Source organism: Canis aureus, chromosome 16 (genome assembly GCF_053574225.1).
Source record: "Canis aureus isolate CA01 chromosome 16, VMU_Caureus_v.1.0, whole genome shotgun sequence".
In the NCBI taxonomy this organism is placed as follows: Eukaryota; Metazoa; Chordata; class Mammalia; order Carnivora; family Canidae; genus Canis; species Canis aureus.
This window is the reverse complement of record NC_135626.1, coordinates 51,342,676-51,358,943: the sequence shown is the minus strand read 5'-3', so window position 1 is coordinate 51,358,943 and position 16,268 is coordinate 51,342,676. Positions and strand designations below refer to the sequence as shown.

The following is a 16,268-nucleotide window of genomic DNA, read 5'->3' as shown; positions in this document are numbered from 1 at the left end:
ACCTATCCATAGCTTTTATATCCAGGCAGGGAGCTGAAGCTAGAGTTCAGGCCTCTTAGATATTTCCATTATGCTTTGTGGTCCATTGTTCTCATCTGTGCAATTTTTAACTCATATCAGCAATGGCTGATCTCTTCTTAATGAGTCAGGGAGACACATCACATAGAAATTATGATCTCTGAGCTCTCAGGAGAAAAGTTTAAATTAAGAAAATAAAACTGTACTGACCATGCCACAGTATTCTTAGTGCCAAAAGGAATAATTTTATAGATACACTCTCTCATCTGAAACTGAGCTAAGAGAACCATGGATTCATTAGCAGATCCAAAATCCTCAGGTCTGTACCTACAATAAGTTTCCCTCTCTCTCTTGACTTTTAGTTTGATGTGCCCCACAATGACCTCCGTGCTCCAATCAGGTCAATTTTCTTCTTCCTTCTCATTTAATTTCTACCTCTGTGACCTTTACCCATAGCCTTCTTCTTTATTAAAATGCTTTCCAGAGTTTGCCACCAGTTTGCAATGATCTCTTGTGTCCAAGATATTTCAAAACTTCCCTTCTTTCTACATGCTGCCTTCACTTAACCTGACATAATTCCATGTCCTCCTGTAGGTCCCAGCCTTTCAGAACATGGATCAACAAGCCCTTACTTAACCGGACGCCAATTTGCTGAACTATTTCAGCTACCCAAAACACAAAACCAAGAAATAAGCAAAAATCCTCTAACTTACAGGACCAAAACAAAGTGATATTCAAGTGACTTTACTCACTGCAAGTGCCACTTTATCTTTAGGCACAGTGGGCACAGTGTCCAGGACCCATAAAGCTTTGAAGGGCCTACAAATAGATAGATAGATAGATAGATAGATAGATAGATAGATAGATAGATAGACAGACAGACTCCATGTCCAGCATGGCCCAAAGTGGGGCTTGAACTTACAAACATGAGATCAAGACCTGAACCAAGATGAAGAGTTGGACGCTCAACTGAGTCACACAGGTGCTCCTTCTATTTTCTTTTAAAATCAGAAGAAAACAGAACTTTCAGGTCAAAGAAAATGTTCTGTTATTGTTGTTTTTAAAGATTTGATTTGTTTTTTTATTTATTTTTTTAGATAGAGGAGGGGCAGAGGGAGAAGAAGAGAGCATCTTAAGCAGGTTCCATGTCCAGACATGGGGCTTGATCTCATGATTCTGAGATCATGACCTGAGGTGAAGCTAAGTCGGACATTCAACCAACTGAACCATCCAGGTGCCCCTAAAGATTTTATTTTTATATAAACTCTATACCCAACATGGGGCTCAAACTTACAACCCTAAGATCAAGAGTCACATGCTCCACTCACTGAACCAGCCAGGTACCCCAAGAAAGCGTTTTAAATACCAAGAGTGGGAAAATAATTTTTTTTTTTTTAATGGAGGAAGGGGCCCATGTAAGTCATAATGTGGTCCTGTTCACAGGAAAGCTCCTCCAGCACTTGTGTTTATTCTTACTTTACAAATAACTTATGTGTCCCAGTGGTTGCCTTTTTTAGTTCACAGCTGACTAGAAGCAGCAAATTGGAAAAGTGGGAACCATCAGAGGCGGGAAGGCTAACACAACTCAATGGGATTTTGCAAGAAACAGCTAACAGCAAAACCATTAAGAACAAGAAAAGGTACAAAAAACTAAAAACAAAATAGGGTACATTGGACCTATTTCATGACTACCTGGGCAAAATTGTATACATTCCAATAGTTTCTGCTGTTATCCATGATATTACTGACCTATGTGATTATGATTTGTAATGATCCTTATTCTTTTTCTTTTAAAGAGATCTGTAGCCTAATTATCTTTTTTTTTTTTTTAAGATTTTATTTATTTATTCATGAGAGACACACAGAGAGAGGCAGAGACACAGGCAGAGGGAGAAGCAGGCTCCATGCAGAGAGCCCGACGTGGGACTTGATCCTGGGTCTCCAAGATCACGCCCTAGGCCGAAGGTGGCGTTAAACCACTGAGCCACCCAGGCTTCCCTTTATCCTTATTCTTAAAATAGTGTTTATTATACTTTAGTTCAGACCAAAAATGTATGAGCAACTTTTTCCTCTTAAAAAAGGCTAAAGTTAAAAAAATAAATAAATAAAAATAAAAATAAAAAAGGCTAAAATATAACCATAATAGATATTTAAAGAGGTTAAACTTCCATCATTTGAAAAAAATAAAGCTTTTAATTTCTTACAAATTTCTATTCTTATCTCCAGTGAAACTGAATGTGCCATATGAAGCCTGAGATAAGTAACTATACACAAAACATATGCTTCAATATCCAATCAGTTAGGGTATAATAAATAATAAATAAATAAATAATAAAAATTTGCTGATTCTGGCATAGATACATCCTTCATTATCTCTCCCCATTGCTTCAGAGCTGGAATTACTTAGCGTGGCACAACAGCCCTGCTAAACCTCCATTCTACTCATCTTTCAAGACCAAGACCAATAACTATTTGTGGAACATTTGCAGATTTTCTCCGTAAAACGGAGCTTTCCTTTACAGTCCACCAGAACCCACACAACTTACAAAACTTAACGAGATGCATCATGTTTACACATCTTTCTCCCTCACCGGATTATGACAGGGGTACTCAGTTAAGTAAAAAACAAAAAACAAAACCCTTAGAAGGTAGATGAACTAGCAAGAAGCATGCAGCTATCCTTGCCCCATCCTCTAAAGCCCCAGCACCTTGTATGAGTAACTCTCAGGGCTAAGATTGCCAGATAAAGCCTTAAATAAAAGTATGCCCCCAAACACTGCATCAGATATACCAAAAAATTATTTGACAATCTTTCTGGAATTCAAATTTAACTAGGTGTCTTTTTTTGGTATCTACATATCCAGCAACCCCACTCAGAGCAGATGTAGCCTCATCTGCACACATAGGTGGATGGCTTGGTGAGCAGGATATGAGCTGAATGTTAACTCTCAATTGTCACTTGACCTTGGACACACTTTATACACAAACTGCACAACTGAACAGATGGTTCTGGATTATAAGCTCTTTGAGGGCACATACAAGTGTCAGATTCATTCTTTATTTCTACAGTGTGGAAGAAATGCTTATTAAGTGTACATCCTAGTAAAAGTACAACTCTAAAAAGTAATATTTCAAACTTGCATATCAAAAGAAATATTTTTGGATGGGGAAAAAACGTTCCCACTGCCTTTCTATAGAATGTAATAGAACTGTCACCATCTATCTTAGTCAACCTTGGTCACACTGGCATTCCAGCATCATGAGTTCCACTGGAAGAGCACAACACTGAGCTAAATGCCAGGTGGGTCTCCAAGGACAACTGTGAGAGGCATGAGACACTTTCACACTTTTCCTCTCAGGACCACAGGGTGTCTTACAGACCAGACCTTAAATTAAATCAGCCTTAAAAGAAAAAACAATGTTAAAAAAAAATTACACATAGACAAGCTTAGAGACAAAGCTACATTTAATTCTATTAGGCAAACAGCAAATCAGTTGGAAGGACTGGAATTAAAGAATTTTGACAGTTCTTTACTGCTAGTTAAAGGTGAAAACAGTATACACTTTAAATTTTTCTTTTTTCCTGATTACAAAGTTATAAATGCTTACTGTCAAAAAGTTTATAAAATATAGGAAATAAGGTGGAAAAAATCACCTATAATACTACCATCTGGGGTATAGTAGGTGCCTTTAAGATGGAGAAATAATAGAACTTTCTTTTATTTTTATTTTTGACTGCATTCTTTAAAAAATTATCCTTTTTCTATATGTTTTAAAATGAACATCATCTTATAGAACAAGAGATGTATTAAAATGTTGGAAAGACAAGCTCAAATGGTTTTTGTTTTGTTTTTTACTGGCGGGGGTATGCATTCAGAAAGTTGGGGGACTGTTGATATAAAGGCAATTACAAGAAATAATTTTAGTATTACCCTCTCACAGCCCCAGTCCTTTTTTCTTTGACTGATAGCATACTCAGAGAGCAACTCAAGATTAAGTGAAAGGTGACTTGACAGTTATGCAGGCAGTTTCTGACACAGTCACTAGCTGAGTGGCCAGAGTTTTCCATCTGACTGCTGTCACCTGGTTATTTCTCTCTGTCCTCCCTTCCCATTATTGTCCCTCTTATTCTGGAAACTGGCCCCCTTCTTCCACTTGCCCCAGGGCTGTCCAAGGCAGGTAGGGGCTGCAGGAGCAAGATGGATGTCAGAGAAAGCTGCTATGCTCTTTCTTCAGCATTTCTGGGTCTGGTTTCTCCAGCAGCAGCCACATGGAGCCGAGCTCCTTTGATATGGGCTGGTTGCTCTGTTGGTTTTATATATTTTGTGTGTGAGGAAAGACAGAGTTAGAGTTTTCTTTGAAGTGAATAATAAACTAATAACTGAGTTGTGCTTTGCAGTTTACAGAGAACTATGATACACATTTATCTTATTTAATTCTCACATTCTCAACTTCAATATCACTATTGTTCCTATTCTAGAAAGTGAAAATTGAGGCTCAGAAGTGACTGGGTTCAAATTTAAGTCTTTTAATTCTAACTCCTGTGCTCTTATTCACACTGCCAATGCCAGTTCTATGTGTAGTTAAGACCTACCATCTTCAAAATACCCATTCGTAGTAAATATTATCATCCACATAGCCTAAATGATTTAAAAAAAGAAAAAAAGGAAAGAAAAGGCAGAGCCACACAGATTGTCTGGAGTCTGCCTTGTGGAAGTACTATTTCCATTCCCCAATATGAAGTAAGGAAGGTTGTCAAGATGAAGATGTAGCTATAGATCAAGTAGTGACTTAAAAAGATCAATACCTCATTCCACCTGTATCCCAATAACTATCAGGAATATTGATGGATTGTTCTGGACATTTTGTAAGATTCCTCTTATTGGCTCTTCTTACCCAACAGTTGTTACACCATGCAGTATAAAGCCCTAGGAAATGTCCAAAGATCTGTGTATTTGTTTCAGGGGCAAGAGCAGCAAAGAAGCTGTGCTACACTACTCTGTTCTACCTTGGGTTACAAGAAAAGAGGAGCTTTAGTCATAATCAACAGATGGCTGCAGGGAAAAAGCAAATAGGTAGGGAGTCCTTGGAGGCTGAAGATAAACATAATAGGTAGTGTCCTCAGGGATCTGACAACGGCTAAAAGCCCTGTTCCTTCCTCTACTCCTTACCCTGTTGAGTCCTGAAATTCCTGTCTCTATTTCATTCTTCATTTATAAGAGGGATCTCCAATTCTCAGACCAAAGTACTTAGGAAGCTTTTAAATTCCAGCACATGGGGTATAGGGAAGCAAGACATACTTATTTTTTTCCCCAGTATTGTGAATGAGGGAAGCTGTGCTTGGGCATAGGCTGTGCCTGTCACTTTCTATGACATCTGCCACATATAGCAGTTGCAGTCTTTAGTTTTCCTATCTTACAAGCTAAAAAGATTCTGTGGACTATCTAAATGCACTTCTTTTCTTTAAACAAACTGGAAAATACATGTCTAGTTCCATACAATAGTCTTAATGAAACAGTAGACCCTCTAAGAACTTTGAAACAGTCACAAAACAGGAACAAACAGAATCAGAGATGGTCAACCCTTGAGCCCCAAGCAATGGGAATATTCAAATCAAGAGAACACCCATTATCTTTTTGAAGATGTTAGGATACGACTCTATAAATCACTCCTTTACAAATGGCATCTCTGTGGACAATGGCAGATTCCTACTGTTCAGTAACTCTATGCTTTTCATAATAAAGTACCAATACCTTCTATCTGTGTAGTCCACAGGTTTATAGAGGACTTCACTATACATTATTTTATTTGGCCCTCAATGGATAGGTAAGGCAGGGAGAATTATCCTCATTTTACAGGTGAAGAAATACACAAAGATATTAAGGGACTAGTTCAAAGTGGACTGAACTAAGACTCAAACTCAGGTTTTCTGACTCCAGTACAGAGTCAGTTCTGCAGACAGGGTCCTCACAACTAGACTCATGGCACTGTGGAATACTATGGTACTAAAGTCAATGTGTTTCTAACACTGTCATGTTACAATAATATATTTAAGGCAATGGGGCTTGGTGAAGACATTCTGGCAGTGAGAAAACATTGTGTCTCAGCACCATTAGCAGTTCCCTGATGATTAAACTTAGATATTTAATTCTGAGTTAGCTGAAAGTGGTATATACATGCCATAACTTTTTGTATTCATTAATACCTATTATAGATGGGCTCTACCACACAAAATATGTTTTGAAAACATGTTTTTTAAAATGTGTGTATTTATTTATTTACTTGATTTATTTTTTAAGTAGGTTCCACACCCAACATGGGGCTTGTCAACTCATGACCCTAAGATCAAGACTTGCATGCTCTACCAACTGAACTAGCCAGGTACCCCTGAAAACATGGTTTTATCCAGTGGGTATCCATAGCAAGGTTTTATAAAAGGACTCACCAAATTTCTTTCACTAGTTTTTAAGTATCTAAAATCATTCTACTTATATATGTAATACATATATTCAATTTACTGAGACAACCTACTATATGCTAAGCAATGCATAAAGAATTTTATAGGGCACCCTGGGTGGCTCAGCGGTTTAGCACCGCCTTCAGCCCAGGGCCTGATCCTGGGGATCCGGGATCGAGTCTCACGTCGGGCTCCCTGCATGGAGCCTGCTTCTCCCTCTGCCTGTGGCTCTGCCAGTCTCTCTATGTCTCTCATGAACAAATAAATAAAATCTTAAAAAAAAAAAGAATTTTATAAAATACAGTAGCCATCTAATGTCACTGACTTAATTAAATGGAAAAACTGGGCCACTAAATTGTCAACTGGCATACAGCTTTTCCTCACCAAAGCAGTCCAATACACAAGTCACCACACCAGTGATTACAATTAATGTGTCTGGCAAAATGACTACACCTCTTTCCTAAAGTGGTTATACATCATATTGAGTCATATTGTAGTCATTAGCCAGAGTTAATTTTGAACAGATAGATGGAGAGATACTCGTGTTTAGGCCTGCACAATTTGGAGTCTCTTCCATTATCTGCTTATTTCGCTGAAGCAACCCAAAGGCTGAAGAGTTACTTAATATTATCAAGACTTCCTAATAACATCTCTGAAGTAAGACTGTACTCAGATGTTGTGTCAGAATTACATAAAAAGCAATACTGTCTAGAGACTGGTAATGTTAAAATGAAATCCATGGGACAAACAAATCCACCTGCTAAGTTCCCACTAGCAGCTCACTATATTTTTTATTGGTATGTGATGCCAGTCCCCGCTCTAAATCCTACTTCTTTCTTATTAGGTAATATTCCTATGTGCCAGAGCAGTGAGGAAGTTATTTTTTCAGCAACTTTTACTTTAATTGAAACTCTAACAATTGTTAAGTCTAAATTCTACTTCACTAATATTACTATGAATTCAGAGTGATCTTCTCTTGTAAGAGTTTACAGTTTCCAAAGAATTTTCTAACTGGTACGCTGTAAAGGAGCTACAGGTGGACTAAGACATCAGTTCTTATCAACCCTGGGGAAGGCTGGGTGGTGCTGTGTGGCACTGGGTGGGGGCACTGCACTTCTGGCCAGCTGAGAGTAGAGGTAGCCATTTACCCAAGTACCTCAAGAGATGCTACCATTTTCTATATACTACTAAAATGAACTCAAAGAAGAATGGGTTCTCCATAAATTACAAGGCCATTCTGGTAGCTACAGATGCTGTCTTCCAATCTGATTCCCCAACGTATCAAGTAAACCTAGCACCGAAGCAGTCAGGTTAATGGGCTTAACTACTCCTGCACTTGTTGAGGAAACTGGGAAGTCATGTCATTTAAGATCTTGAGAAGTTCCTTTTCGGGCACTTTGTCTCCCAAAAAGAAAAATAAGGTGTCAGAAGAGCTCTATGGGGAAAATCATAAAGCCATCGGTGCTGCAGGTTGTGGGAAGATTTACCTGGCCTTATGGCTCCTACTGCTTCTTCCTTGACATTAAGACTAAGGCTTTCATCCTCCTCATGTTGAAAAGCACATTCCCCTCAACTTCCATAAATCTGCAAAACCTGAAAAGAGCCCAGTGTCACTGAGTAAAAGAGCCAGCTTTAGGAATCTCACTGGAAGGAGGGGTGTCTTCAAGCCTCTCACTGCTAAGCCGGACATTTCCTAACACTGGACAAATTGTACATCCAGCTCGGGGAGGGTGAACTGCAGTGGTCTTTTACCCTCCGAGCCAATTGTTAGCTTTTCACAGGAATCAGCAGGGAAGCACATGTGAAACCTCTGTGGTGCCGGTGAGCACCCCCATGCCTTGTGTGACTCTGCATGTAGATGAAGCAGGCCGGGGGCTTTCTCAGAGCAGCCCTTTTCTCCGGCGCGGCTCCCTGCTGGGACAGCCCTTTTCAGTGCTCTACCCCCCCTCGATCTCTTCTCCTGCACAACACAGGGCAACTTGATTGAAATAAAGACCTAGGGAACATGTTTTATTTTCTCCTGTTCAATCCATTTTAGAAAAGCTTTTAATTGGTTTTAAAAAGATGCTAAACAAAATGTGATGATGTTTTTCAGTCCTCATGAACTACAGATACCACTTTTTATACTTTCAAAGGGCTAATAAATCAATCATGAAATTAACTCTCCAGCTAAATTTAAAGCAAACCCACTGAATACTGGGTTCATTAAAAATCTATGCATTTACTTCAAAAAATTTAAAATTCAAAGAAAATTATCCTAGTAACTGAAATCTGACTTGAATTCTTAGTCCTACACTGAAAATCCAGGACCAAAGCAATCACAAAGGGAAAAAAAGAAGGCTTGTGAGCCAGTTTTAATAAGCCAATTTACAATGAGGGAGGGGCGTGGGGGAGGGGAGGAGGAGAAAAGAGAATATCTAGATACATAACAACATAGTGCCCCTGAAGGGATTCTTTTATTTGAGCATGTGCACACATGCACACATAATTTTTCTGTGTGAAAGCTGGAATTACAACAAATGGAATATTAAGGATTCTGTGACTGATATGATTATTGTATACACATACAGTTCCTCTTTTTAAAGAAAAATGCCTTCAACTTCTGTTTTCTTGATGGTGATTAAAAACAATAGTTTTCTACCACCTAGGTAGCTCCACAACACTCAGATTCATACACTTTTAATATTTAATTGAAAACATCTGAAAAACCTACATGGATAATGGTTTGATGAAGTGAATGCTTCCACTTCAGAAAGACAAATATCCTCAACACTGGATCAGCCTGAAAAATTTCCCTTATTCTCCTGAGAGAATACATACTAATTTAAAAAGCAAGGTGGGACAGAGAAAGCACATTTTTATTTTGTTAAATATATGTCAACTAGGAATATCTGAAACATTAACTTCTCCTGCTACTGACATACTTATTTATACAGCAGGGCATCATCCAGCAGTCCAGGCCAGAGTCACCACATTCTGATTAATGACAGGCTGGTAATCCTTAAAAGAGAATCTCTGCCATTTCCAATCACTTAGTGATTTCCACTCACTAAGGTAACCAGATCTATCTTTGGATTTTAACATATTCCAATGCCCTTCCTTTCCAGTCCTTAGAGAAATTCATTCCATATCCCTTTTGAATGATCCAATCCCTGTTGCTAGGACTTCTCCCAAACTGGGCCATGTACCTAGCAAGGAGATGCTCACTCCTTGCTTCCAGCTTTCCCTATAATCCTCCTTTCAACAATTATATAGCTTTTCAATCACTCTCTTTTTTAAAGCATCTGTTTTACTGAGATATAAGTCACAGAACACACGATTCACTGATTTAAAGTGTGTTAGTCAATGGTTTTTAGTATATTTACAGCAGGTACAACTATCATCATGATCAATTTCTGAACATGTGAAACACCCCAAAAAGAAACCCCGCACCCATTAGCAGTCACCTCTCATTCTCACTATCCACCCCTCCTGGTCCTAGGCAACCATGAATCTACTAGGTTCTGTCTCTACAGATTTGCCAGTTCTGGACACTTCATACAAATGGAATCAAACAATCTGTGGTCTTTTTCATTGGCTCCTTTTGTTTAAAACCTTGTTTTCAAGGTTCATCCATGTTGTAGCACGTATCAGGATTTGTTTTCTTTTTATTGCTGAATGATATTCCATTGTATGGATATACCATAGTTTATTTGTGAATATCTAGGTTGTGTCCATTTCTTGGCTATTATGAATAATGCTGTTTTGAACATATCTATAAGCTTCTGTGAGGACATATATTTTCATTTCTATGGGGTACGTATCTAAATTGTTGGGTCATATTATAGCTTTGTCTCTAATCTTTTGAGGAACTGCTATTTTCCAAAGGGTGCACAATTTTTATATTCCCACCAACAGTGTATAAGGGTTCCAGTTTCTATATGTACAGCAACACTTATTATCTGACTTTTTGGTTATGGCCATTCTGGTGGGTATGAAGTGGTATCTCACTGTGGCTTTGATTTGCACTTCCCTGATGGCTAACGATGTTGAGTATCTTTTTATGTTCTTATTGGCCATTTGAAATTTATTTATTTTTGAATCATACCTTACCAAATATAAATTATAACAACACAAAATACTTAAGCCCACCAAAATAAGCGGACACTAAAGAAACATCTTAAGAAGCAAGTTATCTATATTTTTTTGTTGAATAAGTTATTCATGAAGTACATCTGTATGAACCTGTGCCAGAAGACACTGTAAGTAAGATTTTAAAACATTAGAAAATGTTCGTTTCCTCAAGAATTTCACAATTATTTTTACAAACTGGAAAGTTATTCCCAAGTCTTTATTTTTTTAAAAAGATTTATTTATTTATTCATGAGAGACACAAACAGAGAGAGAGAGAGAGAGAGAGAGAGAGAGAGAGGCAGAGATGCAGGCAGAGGGAGAAGCAGGCTCCTCACAGGGAGCCTGATGCGGGACTGGATCCCAGATCCCAGGATCATGACCTGAGCTAAAGGCAAGTGCCCAACCACTGAGCCACCCAGGCATCCCTATTCCCAACTCTTTTTTTTTTTTTAATTTATGATAGGCACACAGTGAGAGAGAGAGAGAGGCAGAGACATAGGCAGAGGGAGAAGCGGGCTCCATGCACCGGGAACCCGACGTGGGATTCGATCCTGGGTCTCCAGGATCGCACCCTGGGCCAAAGGCAGGCGCTAAACCGCTGCGCCACCCAGGGATCCCCTTCCCAACTCTTTAACAAAATGTTGCAAGTCTTTTTTTAATATGCTGTATTTATTTCTATTCATATCTATTTTGGATTTACAAATAATTCTCAACTAGAGGATGTCTTCCTGTTTAAATAAATATATTTAACAATGTAAAGGACAAGCAGTTTAAAAAATATAATTGAAAAATTATTCTTTCTTCTCCCAACAGCTTTTAGCATAGGTTCTTTTTAGTTAAAGACTGAATAAGATATAAATTTAAATGCCTGGAGAAAGTCCCCCAATCTAATAATTAAAAAAAGATTTGTTTTAAATATTTTATTTATTTGAGAGACAGAGAGAGACAGAGATAGTGAGAGAGAGCATGAGTGGGGAGGAAAGGGAGAAGCAGGGGGCCCGATGCAGGGCTCAATCCCAGCTTCAGGATCACAACGCAAGCTGAAGGCAGATGCTCAACCAACTGAGCCATCCAGGTGCCCCTCTAATAATTTTTAAAATGCTATATCATAGGAAAGGACTCATTTTGTGATATATATGGATGTTGAGGTTATTTACTTTTTTCCAACAACTTTATTTAAAGTTTTATTTATCTATTTGAGAGAGACAGAGACAGAGAGAGCGTGTGTGTATGTGTGTGTGTGTGTGTGTGTGAGCAGAGGGAGGGGCAGAGGGAGAGGAAGGCAAGCAGACTCCCCACTGAATGGGGCGCCTAGAGCAGGGCTCGATCTCAGGACTCTCAGATCATAACCTGAGCCAAAATCAAGAGTCAGATGTTTAACTGACTAAGCCACCTGGGCGCTCCTTTTCCAGCAACTTTAGATTTATCTATTTACCTACTTATTGAAGGTATCAGAGAAGGGAAAAATATATTCACTTTTCTAATTTCAGCTTTAGGATGAACTAATAAAACTCTGATTACTGGGAATGATAGTTTATGGAAAAATGATTACAAAATCCTTACAATGCATATATGCAGTAAACTTTCAAGACTGTCACACTTTATGTTTCTTTTCACTATTCTAGAAATACAAAAACAAAAAACAAAAAAATTCTTGAAAATCAAGACAAGTGCATCACTTTTAGTTCTGACACACACAAGCACACACATACAATTTTAACAGTTAAATTAAAAAGCAGATTCACCCACTTAACGTGAAATATTCTCTATACAGCCTAGTTAATATCTCTAACTTCAAATACAAGATTGCCATCTATACATTAAGATATTTTTCAAGTTAGTGCTTAACCCTTTTGTATCTGTCTTTGGCATTTCTCAAAGGTTACAGTACACAAAATCAATCAATAGAATTTGTGTCTTGTATCATAGCCAAACATGCTCTGGCAGCCTCTACATAATTAACATATTTAACCAACCCTCATAGATTACTTTTAAATTAGTTATCAAAATCACCAATCTCCAGTAGCCACATCAGTGAAAATGCAACCACATGAACAAAGATCCTGACTATGAACTCCCTCCTCAAAAGTGCCACACAATACAAGAGAAATAATTCAAGCTTAGTGTTTAACTAAGCTTTTTCTTTTTAAAAAGGAAAGAAAAAGAAAAAATTGCCTACAGAAAATGAATAACCCCAAATACAAATTCTTAGGAAACTATCTATGAAATGAAAAACAAAACAAATGGGAATGTATATTCAATCCCTACTACAGGAATATCATAAACTCTCATGGAAGATGGAGGCAGCTAGGGATGTGTAATATGCTGGGGAATTCACAGAGCTACAAAAACAAAACTAATTATAACTAGGATTTTGGGATCTTTAGAAAGGAAATTTCCCTGTTAAGAAATCATTTACCTTAAAACAGAAGGTGAGACTAGATGACTTTTCCATGACCACAACATAATTTGAAATGTGTATGATAGCTTGCTTATTTAGCAGCTTATTTGCACCATTACATGCAATATATTGGACAAATTCTGTGAAAATGTTTTTTATATTATTTTTACCTGAGGAGGTGCCTTTTTGAGTAACACGAGAAGAGCCTGTAATACCAGATTAGAAAATCGAGGGCCAATAGGTACATAATCTAGAAGAAAAACATTGTTATGTTTTAGGGATTTGATACACATATGCACATAGTCCAAATATTCAGGTTTTTCTGCATCAAAAGTAAACACAGTCCTAAATAACTTTCATGCAACTATGATAATTAGAAAAATAATATATCCAATAACTTAAATGTTTAAAACATTATATAACAACTCTCATCTATAAATTTTTTTAAAAGCTTCTAAATACCTATTTTGAGTTCAGATAGACATCTTTGTCCAATAGTCAGAGACAGTTGTTTTTTGTTTTTTTTTTTTAAGGAAGAAAAAGCCCCCAGGTGATTTACCAACTGTTTCCAAGAAATTACTGCAAATCATGGTCATACAGTAAGCTCACAGGCAACAAAGCATACTAGAAAATGAATAGAGGGAGAGATGGCAAGTAATCATCTAAGCAAGGTACTTCAATATAACTGAAATGATAGGAGGGTCACCAAGACTGGTCCTCAGACAGTGAAGAACAGAGAACTTTCTAAAACTTTCTGTCAAACTTCAAGATTCAGCATAAATCCCCCTTCCTTGGATTCCTCTGCATACTGCATATGTATGCACCCTTGCCTTGTGCTTAGAACTATCTTCAGACAACAGCCCTCTGAAGTCAAAAGTGATCTTTCTTTTTTCTGAATATCCAGAACACATGATATATTCTACTTTATGATAATATTCACCAATATTATGTTATAACGACAGCATGTTACGCATTTTTTCTGACCCTAATAATTCTAACACAGTAGTAAGGGCTCAGCTTACTTGTCGAATAAATTAACAAACAAGTACAGATAATAACTATTCATACAAGTGAAAATATACTCAGAGGGCACACATTCCTGACATAGTAGTGTTGCTATGACCACACATCTCAATTGTGTTTAGATAAAGGAATTTACACAGAGCTATGAGTTTGTGCTTAAAGGCTTTTAAAGAAATAATCCTATAAACTGGGCTGAAATGTATCAAAAACAGCAGACCAAAACCCTAGGTCACGTCACTAAATAAAACTATCAAATTAAGAAGACCTCAGATACACCTTTATACAGAAAGGTATATCTTTATAACAAACACTGCTTTAAGAAACAAGAAAAATAAATAACAGAGGACCTAAAGCAAGTCTGAAAATCATGAGGCAAATGTGGTAAGAGCAGTTAACTTGAAATCATTACTACACCATTTTGGATAGCTGAAGAAGGGATTACTCAGATTTTAGGTAGTATTTTCAGAAGTTTATGAAGTCACCATGTGGGTTCAATTTCAATACAGTTACACAGCATTCCAAGTCACTATTATAATACATTTATTCCAGATTTATCTAATTTTTGCAATGGAATAAAACGTAAGTAACAACATTTTTCTGACATTTACTGGAAGATTACACCTTATGAGTTGCATTCAGGGACTGTCTTATTTTTCATCTTTGTATCCTGTGCATTTCAATATAAGAGATGGTAAATCTATATTTTTAAAAATTACTGTAGAGCACTTTTAACTTTCAGAATGTTTTTAACATTGTTATCCCATTTTTGTTTGCGTAATTACTCTATGAGATAAGTAAGGAAGGGAACAGCCTTTCTTCTTATAAAACAGGTACATTTTATTTCATTGCAAAAATTAGATAAATATGGAATAAATGCATTATAACAGTGACTCATTCTTATAAAACAGACACTGAGGTACAAGAGAACTTGCAGCTTCTCCCAAGTGGAAACTCTGGGGTACAGGCAGCTCAGAGGTATTAAATAGCAAATATATCCATCAATAGAAATTACTAATCATTTATTATGGGCAGGGAACTCTGTGGAATAAACAAAATAATATGAGGTGTGGGCCCTTACAGGAAAGCAGTTTATAATGGTGTTAACGTCATAAGGCATATTTAACATGAATACCATCATTGACTTCAGATATAACAGATAGCATAATTCCTTATAAGAAAAGTATTTCTATTGCCCTAGAGTTTATAAATACCCGTTATTTTTCTCTTGTAATTTGTGAGACATTAGTATAATAAGGCAAAGATAGTACAATGGGAAAGGTAATTACTTACCAAGCAGTCTCTCAATGTCATCCACAACCACACAACTAAGCTGGGATTTGTACGCATCATCAAAGATCTGGAAGAAAGTAAAACCACTTATTATCTCACTGTTCTCCATAATTATGACAATTTCCAAGAAGATAAAATTTAGTTAATTATTGAGCAATGCCTAACAAAGCACAGTATAGCACCAATATTTCAGACACTACATTAGAACTTAGCAGAAAATAGGATTTTAGAACTAAGAGTTCTTGCTATATACAAATGAGGAAATTGAGGCCCAAAGCAGTTAAATAACTTGCTCAAGATGACACAACTGGATCATGGCTGAGCAAGAAGAGTAATGCTGTTTTCAGCCCCCACAAGGTGGATATGTCATATCTGAACACGCTGAGGAACAGCTAGTTATGAATCAACTGACAAATCCCATCAAGTATATCACAGTGGTCTCTCCCAAGTCAGGATTGTGATTTCAGGTTATGATTCAAGAGCTAGATAGAGCCATGAGGGATGTGTAGAATAAAACTGAATGTCATTTTATTATCTATAAGAATTGTAGCCTTGTTGGGATGCCTGGGTGGCTAAGCAGTTGAGCATCTGCCTTCAGCTCAGGGGATGATCCCGGAATCCCAGGATCAAGTCCCACATCAGGATCCTTGCAGGGAGCCTTCTTGTCTCTCTGCCTATGTCTCTGCCTCTCTCTCTGTGTCTTTCATAAAATCAGAAAGAAAAAAAAAAAGGAAGGAAAGAAGGAAAGGAAAGGAAAGGAAAGGAAAGGAAAGGAAAGGAAAGGAAAGGAGGGAGGAAGGGAGGGAGGGAGGGAGGGAGGGAGGGAGGGAGGGAGGGAGGAGAAAGAAAGAAAAGAAAGAAAAGAAAGAAAGAAAAGAAAGAAAAGAAAGAAAAGAAAGAAAAGAAAGAAAAGAAAGAAAGAAAGAAAGAAAGAAAGAATTGTGGCCCTGGTAAGCAGGAACATTG

At 37.4% G+C, this 16,268-nt stretch overlaps 1 protein-coding gene across 1 annotated transcript in view; it reads right to left on the bottom strand.

Annotated features, from left to right (window-relative positions):
- The window catches only part of NSF (N-ethylmaleimide sensitive factor, vesicle fusing ATPase), a 144,680-nt gene that overhangs the window by 16,295 nt on the left and 112,117 nt on the right, over positions 1 to 16,268 (bottom strand). The window contains exons 16-17 of the mRNA XM_077854029.1: positions 15,303 to 15,369; positions 13,160 to 13,239 (exon numbers count right to left, since the gene is read on the bottom strand). Coding sequence (XP_077710155.1) covers positions 13,160 to 13,239; positions 15,303 to 15,369 — 147 coding nt within the window. The remainder of the gene's footprint in view (positions 1 to 13,159; positions 13,240 to 15,302; positions 15,370 to 16,268) is intronic.